The sequence below is a fragment of the Eschrichtius robustus genome, chromosome 11, assembly GCF_028021215.1.
Source record: "Eschrichtius robustus isolate mEscRob2 chromosome 11, mEscRob2.pri, whole genome shotgun sequence".
Lineage (NCBI taxonomy): Eukaryota > Metazoa > Chordata > Mammalia > Artiodactyla > Eschrichtiidae > Eschrichtius > Eschrichtius robustus.
In genome coordinates this window covers 13,954,045-13,968,876 of record NC_090834.1, presented here as the reverse complement: position 1 = coordinate 13,968,876, position 14,832 = coordinate 13,954,045, and the positions used below count along the sequence as shown (strand labels likewise).

At 44.4% G+C, this 14,832-nt stretch overlaps 1 protein-coding gene and 1 long non-coding RNA gene across 2 annotated transcripts in view; one reads left to right on the top strand and one right to left on the bottom strand.

Annotated features, from left to right (window-relative positions):
* Positions 1-14,832, bottom strand: part of LOC137771227 (uncharacterized) — a 47,372-nt gene that overhangs the window by 24,184 nt on the left and 8,356 nt on the right. The window lies entirely within an intron of this gene.
* FOXR1 (forkhead box R1) lies at positions 6,021-14,583 on the top strand. Its single transcript, XM_068556471.1, has 6 exons — positions 6,021-6,081; positions 12,058-12,132; positions 12,234-12,481; positions 12,723-12,949; positions 13,833-14,071; positions 14,555-14,583. The coding sequence occupies exons 1-6, from the start codon at positions 6,021-6,023 to the stop codon at positions 14,581-14,583; spliced, it is 879 nt and encodes a 292-aa protein (XP_068412572.1).

Genomic DNA, 14,832 nt, shown 5'->3' with positions numbered 1-14,832 from the left:
TCACCATGTGTCTTCTAATGTCCTGTGTTTCCTCTTGCCTCAGCGCCTTTGCACAGACTATTCCTTAAGCCCAGGCTGCTCTGAAGACTGCCCCCACGCCCACTCCATTCTATTTGCATAGTTAAGCCAGCTTCCCCAGGGAAGCCTTCTCTGACCTCCACCCACCATTAGGTTGGGTTCTCCTATCCCATCTTTCATAGCATTACTATGTTTATTATGTTTATGTGATTATTCAATTGTCTCCCCACCAGACTTTATGTTCCCTGGGAGTTGTCGCTTTGCTCCCAAGGGCCTGTAGTACCTTTGCGGTGCCTGGGACACAGTGGATACTCAATAAATATTGTTGAATAAGTGAACGAACGAATGAATTAACAAGCCCCTGAAGAGAAGGCGGGGGCTAGGAAAGTGCCAAAAATTCTGCAAAAACAATAAAAAATGACACAGAGTTAGAAGATGCCGGAACAATGGTCTAATGATCCCTTTCTAGAGTAATCCAGGAGCCCGGGAGAGGGAGGCAATGGAAGAGAAGAACAACAATATCTATGAATTCCACGAACACTAACTTAGCATTTATTATGTGCCAGGTGCTACTGGAAGTGCTAGGAATAAACTGTGAAAAGACACTGTTCCTCCCTTGTGGAACTTACATGGAATTTAGTGGAAGATACAGATTCCCCAAAATGCGAACAAGTAAATAAATAAAACTGTAATAAGTGCTATGATAGATGAGAGGAGGCGAACACTGCGACCCTCCTTAGTTTCAGTGGGCCTGACTGAGCTGAGGCCTGGAGTCAAGAGGGAGGGTCAGGGAGAATGGTTCAGGCCCTGCTTCCCACCCTAACTGCACCAGCTGAGGGAGGTTTGGTGCCCACCCCTCTTGTATTGTGGGAAGAACATCAGACAAGGAGCAAAACTGTGCCGCACATTAGAATCATCCAGGGGGGTTTTAAAAATCCCAACACCCAGGCCATACCCCACACCAGAATCAGAATGACTGGGGGTGGGATCCAGGCATTAGTACTTTTTAAAGATCCCCAGGGGATTCCAATGTGCAGCAAAGTTTGGATATTACTGACATAAACATTTTAGAAATTGTGGTAAAATGAACATAACATAAAACGTACTATTTTAACCATTTTTAAGTGTACAGGTCAGTGGCATTAAGTACACTTACATTGTGCAGCCAACACCACTATCTATCTCCAGAACCTCAGCAGCCCAAACGGAAATTCTGTACCCATTAAATAATAAGTCCCCATTCCCTCCTCCTCTACCCTTGGCAACCACTGTTCTTTATGTCTCTATAAATTTGGCTATTCTAGATATACAAGTGGAATTGTACAAAATTTGTCCTTTTGTGTCTGGCTTATTTCACTTAGCATAATATTTTCAAGGTTCATCCATGTTGTAGCATGCATCAGAACAATTTAAGGTTAAATAATATTCCACTGTATGTATATACCACCTTCATCCACTGATGGACTTGTCAACTGATGGGTTGTTTCCACTTTTAGATATTGTGAATAAGGCTGTCGAACATGGGTATGAAGATGTATGTTCAAATCTCTGATTTCACTTCTTTCGGTTATATACTGAGAAATGAGATGGCTAGATCATACGGTAATTCTACATTTTTTTTTTCAATTTTATTTATTTATTTTGGCTGCATTGGGTCTTCACTGCTGTGCACGGGCTTCCTCTAGTTGCACTGAGTGGAGGCCTACTCTTCGTTGCGGTGCACAGGCTTCTCATTGCGGTGGCTTCTCTTGTTGCGGAGCACGGACTCTAGGCATGCAGGTTTTAGTAGTTGCAGCATGCGGGCTCAGTAGTTGCGGCACGTGGGCCCTAGTGTGCACGGACTTCAGGAGTTGTGGTGAGTGGGCTCAGCAGTTGTGGCTCATGGGCTTAGTTGCTCTGCAGCATGTGGGATCTTCCTGGGCCAGGGATTGAACCTGTGTCCTGTGCATTGGCAGACGGATTCTTAACCACTGTGCCACCAGAGAAGTCCCTACATTTTTTGGTTTGAGGGCCTGCACCATTTTACATTCCCACCAGCTATTCACAAGGATTCCAATTTCTCTACATCCTAGTCAACAGTTGCTATCTTCTGTGTTTTGTTTATTTTTATAATAGCTGTCCCAATGGATGTGGTAGTATCTCATTGTGGTTTTTATTTGCATTTCTCTAATGTTAATGATATAAAAGCACATCTTTTCATGTGCTTATTGGACATTTGTATTTCTTCTCTGGAGAAATGTCTATTCAAGTCCTTTGCCCATTTTTAAACTGGGTTGTTTGGGTTTTTTGATGAGTTGTGGGAGTTCTTTATATAGTCTCGATGTTAACCCCTTATCAGAGATATGATTTACATGATATAAACATTCTTAAATGATACACTAATTTTAAAAGGCCTATGGGGGTGGGGGTGGAGGTGTGATGAACTGGGAGATTGGGATTGACATATATACACTAATATGTATAAAATAGATAACTAATAAGAACCTGCCGTACAAAAAATAAATAAATAAAATGAAATTCAACAACAACCAAAAAGGGCTATAGGGGACTTACTTCCCTGGCACTCCAGTATTTAAGACTCTGTGCTCCCGGGCTTCCCTGGTGGCGCAGTGGTTGAGAATCTGCCTGCCAATGCAGGGGACACGGGTTCGCGCCCTGGTCTAGGAAGATCCCACATGCCACGGAGCGACTGGGCCCGTGAGCCACAATTACTGAGCCTGCGCGTCTGGAGCCTGTGCTCCACAACAAGAGAGGCCGCGATAGTGAGAGGCCCGCGCACCACGATGAAGAATGGCCCCCACTTGCCACAGCTGGAGAAAGCCCTCACACAGAAACGAAGACACAACACAGCCATAAATAAATAAATAAATAAATAAATAAATAAATAAATAAATAAATAAATAAATAAATACATAAAATATTAAAAAAAAAAAAAAAAAAAAAAGACTCTGTGCTCCCAATGCAGGGGGCATAGGTTCGATCCCTGGTTGGGGAACTAAGATCCCTCATGCCACACAGTATAGCCTAAAAAATAAATAAAAGGAAAAAAAATAAAAATAAAAAAAAAATAAAAAGGGCTATAAAAGGGTGGATGCATTACAATAACATTTTTTATAAAACAAAAATGAAACACTCATAAGGAAAAAGATTGGAATAATATACATCAGAATGTAATTAATTATTATCTCTGGTTGATAACAAGAGTGATTTTTATTTTATTGTTTTTTCTTTGTACTTTCTATACTTCCAAGTTTTATGCATCAAACATGTATTATTTTTATAATTAGGTAAATTGTCATAAAAGTTATTATTATTGACATTAAAGGTAGAGTCCCAGTAAATTTTTTAAAAGAAAGCTGTTGTTTTCACCATAGTTAAAACAACATTTATTGAGGGTCTCCTATGCACCAGGTACTACTCTCAAAATTTCTGGTCGGGACTTTCCTGGTGGCTCGGTGGGTAAGAATCCGCCTGCCAGTGCAGGGGACACGGGTTCGAGCCCTGGTCCAGGAAGATCCCACATGCCACAGAGCAACTAAGCCCGTGTGCCACAACTACTGAAGCCCACACGCCTAGAGCCTGTGCTCCGCAACAAGAGAAGCCACTGCAATGAGAAGCCTGCGCACCACAACGAAGAGCAGCCCCCGCTCGCCACAATTAGAGAAAGTCCACGTGCAGAAACGAAGACCCAACGAAGCCAAAGATAAATAAATAAATTATTTTTTTAAAAAAATCTGGTCTAGTAGACAAGGAACAGGCAACACAATATAGGGTGGATGAGCTCTGATGGGAAAACCCAGTATGCACAAAGGAACCAGAGGGGGCTGCCTCACCCTCTGGCCAAATCTGAACAATTTAAGAATTAAAACAAATAATTACAGTACTGAATTATGATCCACTCTGTAAAATAAGAATCAATCCTTTGAGTCCATACTGATAACAAATAAACAAAATGAGATAAGGAAAAGCTCTTCTTTACAACAGAATGCCAACTAAATAAATGGAGATGTAATGATTGATTTAGAAAAATCAGGGAATTCCCTGGCGGTCCAGTGGTTAGGACTCAGTGCTTTCATTATCGTGGCCCCGGGTTCAATCCCTGGTTGGGGAACTAAGATCCCACAGTCAAAAAAAAAAAAAAAAAATCATCATTTCACACCCATGATAGTAATGATTGATTTAGGCAAGAATCGTAAATGGACGCTAGAATCTGTGGGTCCAAACTTGATGAGAAACAGGATTTTAGATCACTTTAAAGTATCTCCCCACAAATTGCTTACTAATTACAAAAGAAAAAAAAAAGGTAACTTCACAGTTGAGAAACATGATGGATACCACAAATAATGAGACAAAGTGACATCATGGGCCTCTTGATGTGATGTACTAAGAAGGAAACAAAATCACTTCTCTGGTATTGTTGCCAAAAATGCATAATCTAAGTCTAATTATGAGGAAATTAGGGACATTCTACAAAATAAATGGCCTGTACTCTTCAAAAGTGTCAACGTTATGAAAGATTTAAAAGTCTGGTGGGGGGGTGGTGGGATGAATTGGGAGATTGGAATTGACATGTATACACTAATATGTATAAAATAGATAACTAATAAGAACCTGCTGTATAAAAAATAAATAAAATTCAAAAAAAAATTAAAAATAAATAAATAAAAGTCTGAGAAACTGCTCCAGATTAGAGACTAAAGAGACATAAATATTAAATGCCCTGCATGATCCTGAATTGGATTCTAGACCAGAAAACAAATTAAATAAAGGACACTATTGGGACAATTGGTGAAATCTGAATAGAATGTGTATCTTAAACATGGTATTGAATCAATGTTAAATTTTTTTTTTTACAGAATTTTTTTTTTAACGCATTGTTTACTTTGTTTATTTATTTATTTTTGGCTGTGTTGGGTCTTCGTTTCTGTGCTAGGGCTTCCTCTAGTTGTGGCAAGTGGGGACCACTCTTCCTCGCGGTGCGCGGGCCTCTCACTATCGCGGCCTCTCTTGTTGCGGAGCACAGGCTCCAGATGCGCAGGCTCAGTAATTGTGGCTCACGGGCCTAGTTGCTCCGTGGCATGTGGGATTTTCCCAGACCAGGGCTCGAACCCGTGTCCCCTGCATTGGCAGGCGGATTCTCAACCACTGCGCCACCAGGGAAGCCCATCAATGTTAAATTTTGATGATTTTCTTGTTTCTGATTTTCTGGTTATGTAAACCAATATCCGTGTTTTTAGAAAATACACACTGAAGTATTTGTGGGTAAAGGGACATGACATCTGCAAATTACTCTCAAACAGTTCAGAAAAAATAATGTATGTCTTACATACATGGAGACAAAAGCAAAAATGTGATGAAATGTTAATAATTGGTATAATTGGTGAGTTACAGGATTTAGGTATACTGGAATTTTTTATAGTATTCTTGGGACTTTTCTGTAAATCTGAAATTATGAAAAACAAAATTTAAATATCACCATTCAAAAAAATAAAATAATAAAAAAAATCACCATTTAATCCTATCTCCACCATATACTTACAGATGTAATCTTGGATAAACCATGAAATCTTCCAAACTTCTAGAAAGTAGCTATTAATACCACCACGGGATCATTCTTCAATGGTAGACTGATTTACTAAATAAAAGAAGAGCTTGGTGCAAATGTAGAGGGGAAAGAGGGCCTGGGGTACCTCCCTTCTGGACCCCCAAGGTTCCCAAATGAAAGCGGGGGGTCTTGCAGAAAGACGTGGCAAGGAGCACTCAGTGGAGGCTCGAGAGCAAGGGTGTCAGACGGACTGGGCACACCTGAGCGGGCTCCGACCTAACTCAATCAGAGCGCGGGTATTTGAGGAAGTGCCTCCTAGGCCTCAGCCTCAGTCTCTTCAGACTCTCCCACCCTGTGCTGGCTCTCCCTCCTCTAGCTAATCGTGGATCTGAAGCTCCAGCACCTAGACTTCTGGGCCAGCCTCCATGGCCAGGTCCCGGGATTGCTGGACTGGGACATGGGGAACGAGTGCTTTCTGGCCTTCACCACTACGCACCTGCCCTTAGCGGAACAGAACCGTGAGTGTCCGAGAGGGGGTTCGTGGGGGATGGGCGCGCCGCGGAGGGTCGGAGGCTCCTGGGCGCGCCGGACCGGAAGCTCCCCGGCCTTTGACTCGCTTGCCACTCGCCCCCACGAGCCCCGTGACGTATGTCGCGTTACCGGGCCCCGCGCCCCCTTTGCTGAACCCCGGAGCTCCCACCCCGCCCCCACTTTTTCCGAGGGGCAGTGGAGTCCCCGCCTCGACCGAAAGCCCAGGGAGGGCAGGGGTCCTGCCTGAACACGGCCTTTCAATCCTACCCCACCCACCCCGGCTAAATCCCAGAACTTTCTAGGCCTCTTCTCAGCCTTTTCTCCGTGGCGCCTACGCCATCGGGGCACACTACGTTTTCGTTCATCTTTCTCTTAAAATCTTTTTAAAATCGGTTTTGTTCGTGGCTGTATCCCCACCTCTTAATACATTGTCTGACACCTAGAGGTGCTCAATATTTGCTGAATGGATAGTTGACCGTTGTCTTTTAAAAACTTTTTTTGTTTGGTCCTCAAGTGTTGCGATTTGAGTTAATCTCCTCCTACATTCATGGTACATGATTGCCATCTGTTTGGGCAAAGTACTTGGATTAACTCATTCAATCCCCACCCACTTTTGTCACCTCCCACACTCTCAAGTATCTACCCTAATCCGTTTAATGTCTTTAGATAGGTGTATCTTTGAAAACTGTTCAGCATTATTTTGCTTTTATAGATGAACTTAATTGACATAAACTCATTGCTTTTTTTCCCCTCATTCAAATTGTTTTTAAGAGTTATTTCGGTTGCTAAATGCAGATCTGGTTCATCATTTCTGACTGCTGTGCGGTATTCTATCATCTGCATACATTACTTTTTGCATTTTAATTCTCCTTACTGATGGAGACAAAACTCCACTGGAACTCTTTGCCACCATAAGTAATGCTGACGAACATTCTTGTATCTTCACTGATTCAAGAAATATTTATTGAGCACCTCCAATTTGCCAGGCACTGTTCTGGACACTCACGTGATACATCATGAACAAAACAGACAAGTCTTCATGGAGCTGACATTCTACTGGGGCCACACAGGCAATCCACGTTAAAAAAAAAAAAAAAAAAAAAAAATATATATATATATATATATATATATATATATAGTATGTTATAAGGTGATAACTGAGATGGGGGAAAAAAGGACATGGTAAGAGGGCTCAGGAATGGGGGCTGGGAGGTGGTGGCAGCTACAGTTTTAAATAGGGTCATCAGGTTGGTCTTCATTGGGAACATAGTATATGAGCAGAGCAGAGTTGAAGGAGGTGAGATAGTGAGCCGGAGGATACTTAGAGGAAAATTTCCCAGGCAGAAAAAATAGCCAGTGTAGAAGCCCTCAGGAATATGCCTGGAGGAACCGGTAAAGAGGCCAGTGAGGCTGGATCAAAGTAAATAAAGAGGAGAGTTCAGAGGGTGTGGGTCATGGAGCTGAGATCAGGAAGAGCCGTCTTCCCCTTTGAGGGCGTTAGGGTTGACTCCAAGTAAGATGCAGCATGGTTGAAAGGTTTGGAACAGAGGAGTGACATGATCGCCAGCTTAGTGAGTGACCTGTGCCATTGCATAGTGTGCCTATACTTGGTTTAATGTCCTGCTATCACTGTCTTAAGATTTTTAATAATTGTTGAACAAGGAGGCCCACATTTTCCTTTTTTGAACAAGGAGGCCCACATTTTCCTTTTGCACTGGGCGCTGCAAATTATGTAGCTGATCCTGAATGATCTATAGTCTGAAAAGATCACTGTGGCTGCTGGGTTGAGGGTACACTGTAAATGTAGAGCGACTGGGAAGCCAGGAGACTAGTTAGGAGGCTACTGTAGTAATCCAGACAAGAGCCGATGGCAGACTGCACCACCAGGGTGGTGGCAGAGGATATGGTGAGAAGGTAGGACCACGTGGATTCGCTTGATGGATTGGATGTGTGGTGTAAAAAAGAGAGATTAGAGGATGACTCATCCAGAGTTTTTGGCTGATCAAGAGCAAGGATGGGTTGTCTTGTAGTGAGATGGGGTAAGCTCCTGATAGGATGTTTAGGGAGGAAAATCAGGAATTCTGTTCTGAACATACTGAGTTTGAGATATTTTTTAGATATCCAAGTAGAAATGTTGAGTAAGCTGGTGAATATATAAGTCTGCAATTCTGGAGAGAGGTATGCAGATATAAATTTTGAGAGTCTTTGGTACACGCCTGGCATTTAAGGGGTGAGAATAGAGAAGAACCAAGGATGAGCCCTGGGGGGGCATTCCATTCTAAAGATATTGGAGAGGAGATAAACCAAAAAAACTGAGGAAGTGACCATTAAGAATCAAAACTGATATTGTGGTTTCCTGGAAACCAAGTGAAGAAAGTGTTTCAAAGAAGGAGTGGTCACAGGACAGGAACACTGCTGTGAGAGATCAGGTCGGAGGTGGGCTGACTATTGGATTTAGCAAAGCAGAGCCTTGATTATATGGTTTTGGTGGAGTGCAGCCTTCATCACAGTGGTTTTGGTGGAGTGGTGGAGGAGGAAGACTGATTGGCAAGGCTTTAAGTGTGGAAGGGAGAGGAAGTGGAGACAAAGTATAGGCAATTCTTTCGAGGAGTTCTTCCTCAAAGGAAAGCAAAAATATGGAGTAGTGGCCTGGCACAGAAAGTGGGGATAAAAGAAGTTCTTGTTTTTAATAAGATGAGAGAATTAACAGCATATTTGAATGATGATAATGGTCCAGAGACAGAAATTTGTAACAGAAGAGAGAGGAGACTGGAATTCCCTGGCCGTCCAATGAGTAGGACTTGGCGCTTTCACTGCTCCCTGGTCAGGAAACTAAGATCCCACAAGCCTCCTGAGGCCAAAATAAATTTCAAACACTGTCCTTGAGGAGGTGTGGGGCCACCTGTGTCAGAGAGAGCAGGGGAGGGAGATGGACAGAGGCACTATCCTTTGATCCCACTGAGACCACCCGTCTGTTGATCTCATCACCCTTTCCCTGCTCTCAAAGAGCAGAGTTAGAGAGGATGTCCTCTCTTTAACTAACCTGGAATCCCCCAGTCAAACAGGCTCACTCTCTTGCATACACCGTTGACTCCTTTGGCTCTCTATGGCTTTGGAACACTTGCTTGGCCAAACCACAACCCTGATTAAATCCAGCTCTACCAAACAAGTGCTCCAAAGCCATAGATCAATGGATTGGGGTTATCAGTTGGTATCAAAAGAGATGGTTGGAAAGAGGAGGTGGTGCATTTTTACATGGTGCAAAAATGAGGTTATGGAGAGGTTGCAGTTATTGGTTTAGGTTATGACAGTGAGGACTGTCTATGTTAGGATGGAAGGCAGAATTTTGGGAGGAGAAGAGTTCAAGAAACTAGAAGCCAGGTTATTAGGATAATCATCTATGTATCTATTGAAATAGCCAAGATTTAAGGCAGGAGTAGCACTAGTGACAGTGAGCCAGGAACTAAATTCCTCTAAATGAGGGGGAGTGGCCGAGAATTTGGTAGATGATGGTAGCAATGAAAATTAGTATATAAATTCCTCTTTTAACTTGAGTAGACACACCCAGGATTAGACAGTAAATTGTAGTGCTGCCTGATTATTCTTCACCAGCACCGGTTGCTATTCAGATGTAATAAAGGATCCTATTTCACTGCATCTTTGCCAACACTTGGTATTACCTCTTTTTATAATTCTTGTCAGTTTGATGTAAAGTATTATATCATTCTTTTATTGTGTTCCTATTACTAGTAAGGCTGAGCATCTTCAGGAAGCCCCTCCTTCTGAATACTGATTCGTATCTTTCACCCATGTATAGATTTGTCTTAGCCTTTTATTTTTTGATTTGTAGGAGCTGTCTATCAGAGAATTGAGAGTTCTGGAGATGATTTTTTTTCTGGTTTATTATCTATGGATTTTTTTTTTCCCTTGTGAGTTTTACTGTGCAGAACTTTTCAATTTTTGTGTTATAATATCTGCATTAAATGTATAGGTTAATTTGAGGATAATTGGCATCTTTATAATATGTATTATATGTCTTTGTTTATTGAAGTCTTTTAGGTCCTTAAGTAGTAAGTACATCATTTTCACATAAAGGTCCATTCTTTGATGAGTTAATCCCTAGATACATTATAACTTTGGTTGCTATTGTGAACAGCACCTTTTTGGAAAAAAAAATTATTTTCCAGTTTCTTAATGCTGGTATAGAGGAACAGTGGTGATTAGTATGTTGGTCTTATATCCAGCAAACTTGCTGGACTCTTATTGGTTCTAATAATTTATATATCGATTTTGTATGGTTTTCTGTTAATCTATGTTTTTTTCTGTAAATAATCATAGTTTTGCCTTTTTCTTTCTTGTATCTCTTACTACTTTTTCCTTTTTAGAATACTGTGTTGAACATTAACGATGTAATGGGCATCCTTTCTAATTACTGAGCTCTCTAATAAGTATATCATCATTTTCCAGACAAAAACCTAGATTCATCTGTAATATGACACTCATGGGGACAATGAGGGGGACAAAAATAGTTCCCCCTAACTGGACCAGAAGCCAGCTTCATGTCGAGCAGCTAGCTCTAACATATACCTGATTTACTCTGAGCCCACCATGTATTCATTCATCCAGTTAAGTTGAGCTCCTCCCATGTGCCAGGCAGTGAAGGAGACAGACCTGGAGATAGACACTAAGCAGGTAATTACAATAAAATGTGTGCTACGGGAGTGTTTGGACAGGTAGTCAGAGAAGGCCTGCTTTAGAAAGATGTTTAAACAGAGACCTGATGGGTGAGTAGCATTTAACTAGGCAAGCAGGAAGAGGGAAGAGTGTTTCTTTCCAGCAAAGGGAACAGCTTATGGGAAGGCAGAGGATCTAGATGTGGTCTGTTGGAGATGGGTGGAGAGCCTGGGAGGAATGACTCAACACTGATGAGAAGCCAGGGCCTTGTAGACTATCTCAGGAATTTAGATTTGGCCCAAAGGCAATGGAAAGCCATCAGAAGGCTTTACACTGAAGGGTGGCATGATTGGATTAACATTTTTGGAAAGATCACTCAAACTGCAATACGGTAGATTAAAGAAAAGAAGATAAACAGACCTTTTAGGTTATAGGCTTGGACTAGGATGGTAGAACTTGGTGATTGATTGGGTGTGGCTGTACGGGAAAGAGGAGTCAAGAATGATTTCCACTCACGGACATAGAAAACAAACTTATGGTTACCAAAGGGGAAGTGGTGGAGGGGGCATGGGGGGGATAAATTAGGAGTTTGGGATTAACAGATACACACTACTGTACATAAAATAGATAACCAACAAGGGCCTACTGTAGAGCACAGGGAACTATGTTCAATATCTTGTAATAACCTACAATGGAAAAGAATCTGAAAAAGAATGTGTATATATATGCGCGCGCACGTGTGTGTGTGTGTGTGTGTGTGTGTATAAAACTGAATCACTTTGCTGTACACCTGAAACAAACACATTGTAAATCAACTATACTTCAACTAAAAAATTGAGGAAAAAAAAAAAAAAAGAATGATTTCCAAGTATCTAGCCTGGACAGCTGGTTAGATGGTGCCATATGCTGAAACAAGGAATGCAGGAGCAAGAGCAGGAAAATGGAGTTGAGTTTTAGAAATGTTGTTCAAATGCCTGTGGGTTATCCCATGGGCAGTTCTAGTTAAGGGCTGGCAGAGAAGTCTGGGCTAGAGATAAAGATTTGTAAGCCTTGAGTTTATAGATGGTGACTGACTAAAGTAACAGGCATTAATGAGATGGTTTAGGGGCCGTAATGTGGGGTGAGAAGAGAAGAATGCAGAGGAGAATGAAAAGGTCAGAGAGGTAAGGGGAAACCAGTAGAATATGGCATCATAACTTCCCAGGCACGGTCCATAGCCACCTCCCAGGGAAGCTTCAAGGGGCCAAAATGAAAATCCTAGGATGTTTTGACTCTCTTCTTTTTGCTAGTTGCCAGATATAAACTCCGAATAGTTGAGCCACCAAAACTACCTCTGGAAAAAAAACCTAACCCTGATAAAGATGGTGAGTAGATGGGAGTGAGTTCTCTGACATGGCCCTGTGGCCTGGGCGGGACACCCAAAGCCCATGACCTATGGCCCGCAATCTCCTTTTTCTCTGCACAGGTCCAGATTTCGAGCCCAACCTGTGGATGTGGGTAGACCCCAACATCGTGTTCCCCCCTGGAAAGCTGGAGGTCCCAGAACCCAGTAAGGGGAAGAATCTGACAAGCATAGTCCCTTCCCCTCAGCCACCCCCAAAAGAAGACGACTTTGCCAAATGCCCACAGGCCACAGTGGTGGAGTCGCCATCACTTTCTGGAGACCAGTATCCCCCTTGGAAGTGGTTTGCCTCTTCCCCCAGCAACTGGGAGGTAGGGATTTCTGGGGTGTGGGCTGGACTTGGGATGTAGGCAGGGTGGGCACAGGGATGATGCAGCAGAGAGTTCTGTTTTCTTAGGGTTAACGAAGGGTTAATGGGTTCAGAAATTAGCTGTGCCCCTGGGTTGGGGAGAAGCCCAGATGGTGGCCCTAGACCACCACCCCTTCCTGCCACTGCACCCCTGGAGTAGAGGCCGTGGAGTCAGGACCAGTTCCTACTCTGTGCTCCTCTAGCTCACAGAAGAGGAGGAGGCTGAGGACCAGGATGACAGCTCCTCTGTGGCTCTCCCGTCCCCTCACAAAAGGGCCCCCCTCCAGAGTCGGAGGCTTCGGCAAGCCAACAGCCAGGAGGGGGGGCTGTGGTCCCGGCCCCCTCTCAATTACTTCCACCTAATTGCACTGGCATTAAGAAACAGTTCCCCCTGTGGCCTCAACGTGCAACAGATCTACAGTTTCACTCGGTATGTGCAGGGGGGGGCCCTGTGAGGAGGGCGAAGGGAGGGGGCAGGGCCCTGCTCTGATACCTTCCAGGCCCTGGGCTGCTGCTTCAGTTCCCCCATCTGGGGCTGAGAGGATACTTCTCCTTTCCCAGGCACTGGTTCTGGGTTGTCCCCGAATGTGTGTCCACACCTCACACAGACAGGAAGATAGCCACCCCACCCCCTTTCACATCTAAGAAACTCCAACCTTTTTATACCTTAGTTCCTTAAAATATAAAATCACCCGGGTCATAAATTCTCCCATCTTCCCTCTCAAGAGGGAAGTATAAAATCTGGTTTAAAATAAACCCAGTATAAAATCTGGTTTCCCCAACAGTTTCTCACATGCTTTCCCTTTGGACTGAACTGCCTGGCACAGCCTGTTCCCCAAGGACCCGGGGAAGCCGGGCTGAGAAGGGATTTACGTTGAGCTTTGAGAGTCGGGTACCCATGACTATGACGAGTTTCTCAGACCTTTTCCCTCTATTATCAGACGAGTCACAGAGTATTAATCCTCAAGAGGCATCCTCCTTGACCAGGATTCCTCTGACAGGAGCTCGTTGGCCTGATTTCTGCTCTGTTCCTGTTGCAAGTCAAACTCCTGAGCCCTCGGAGGGAGGGAGGAAAGCGAGCCGGGGAGTGGGGGCAGTGAACTGGGTCTATAAGGTGAGGATCTGCACAAGCACTGCGCCAGGTGGAGGTCTGACACATGCTCAGTCGGCAGAGTGCGTCGTGGGCCAGCTTGCCCTTCTCCGACGACGTGAGAGAAGGGCTGAGGCTCCTGGCCCCGGGGGAGAACATTCTCCAGGGTAAGGCGTCTCCCAGAGAGACCACACCTCTCCTTACCATTCCTCCCTGTCTGCAGACAACATTTCCCCTTTTTCCGGACGGCTCCTGAAGGCTGGAAGAATACCGTGCGTCACAATCTCTGTTTCCGAGACAGCTTTGAGAAAGTGCCGGTCAGCATGCAGGGTGGCGCCAGCACACGGCCCCGATCCTGCCTCTGGAAGTTGACCGAGGAGGGACACCGCCGCTTTGCAGAGGAGGCCCGCGCCTTGGCCTCCACTAAGCTGGAAACTATCCAACAGTGCATGAGCCAGCCAGGTGTGAGGCCTCGTCACACGTGGGGCCGAGGGAAGGGGCCCTGAAGATCCTGACCCAAGGCCGAGTGTGCAAAGAAGGAGCCAGGGTCACACGGGGGAGGGGGCGGGGAGGGGGGTGGCACCTTCTGTAGGAAGGGGAGAGGAGAGCAGTGTTCTGAGACCCTGGGGTGGTGCCTGCGTCAGGGGTCCCCCCACACACACAAGCACGGAACCTGAGGTGCTGGGAGTTGATGGAGAAACAGCTAAGGTGCAGCTGGCCCTACTCACAGCCCCGCAGCTTGGCGAAATGGTGACCACACAATGTGAGAAGCATGGTATAAGCGGTTCTCTGCAAAGGGGGCTTTTTCTTCTCCTGGAGACCAGGTGGCATTTGGGCCTTGAGAGAGGAAAAGTAGATCATTTGCCGTGAGAGAGCTTTCCAGGCTTAGGGAACAGCGTCTGCAAACGGCAGATAGATCCCTTTGACTTTCTTCTTTCCTTACAGATGTGATGCCCTCCCTCTTTGACCTTTAGTTCCACAAACCAACCGTCAGCCCATGCCTTATTAAAGTTATCTGCAGCACCCTGGTGTGTGCATGGTCTGAGGATGGGGCAGGGGTGGGGGCGGAGGTGAGCTCTGAGGTTGGAAATGGGATGCCCTCAGAGCTGATGGGTGGGGCAGTTGCCTGATGCACAGCAAAGGGAGCCCATACTCTTCCTTCTTCAAAGGAAGAAAACACTCAACCCTCTTTAGGGTCCCATTTTTCTTGGGAGATGCTATCA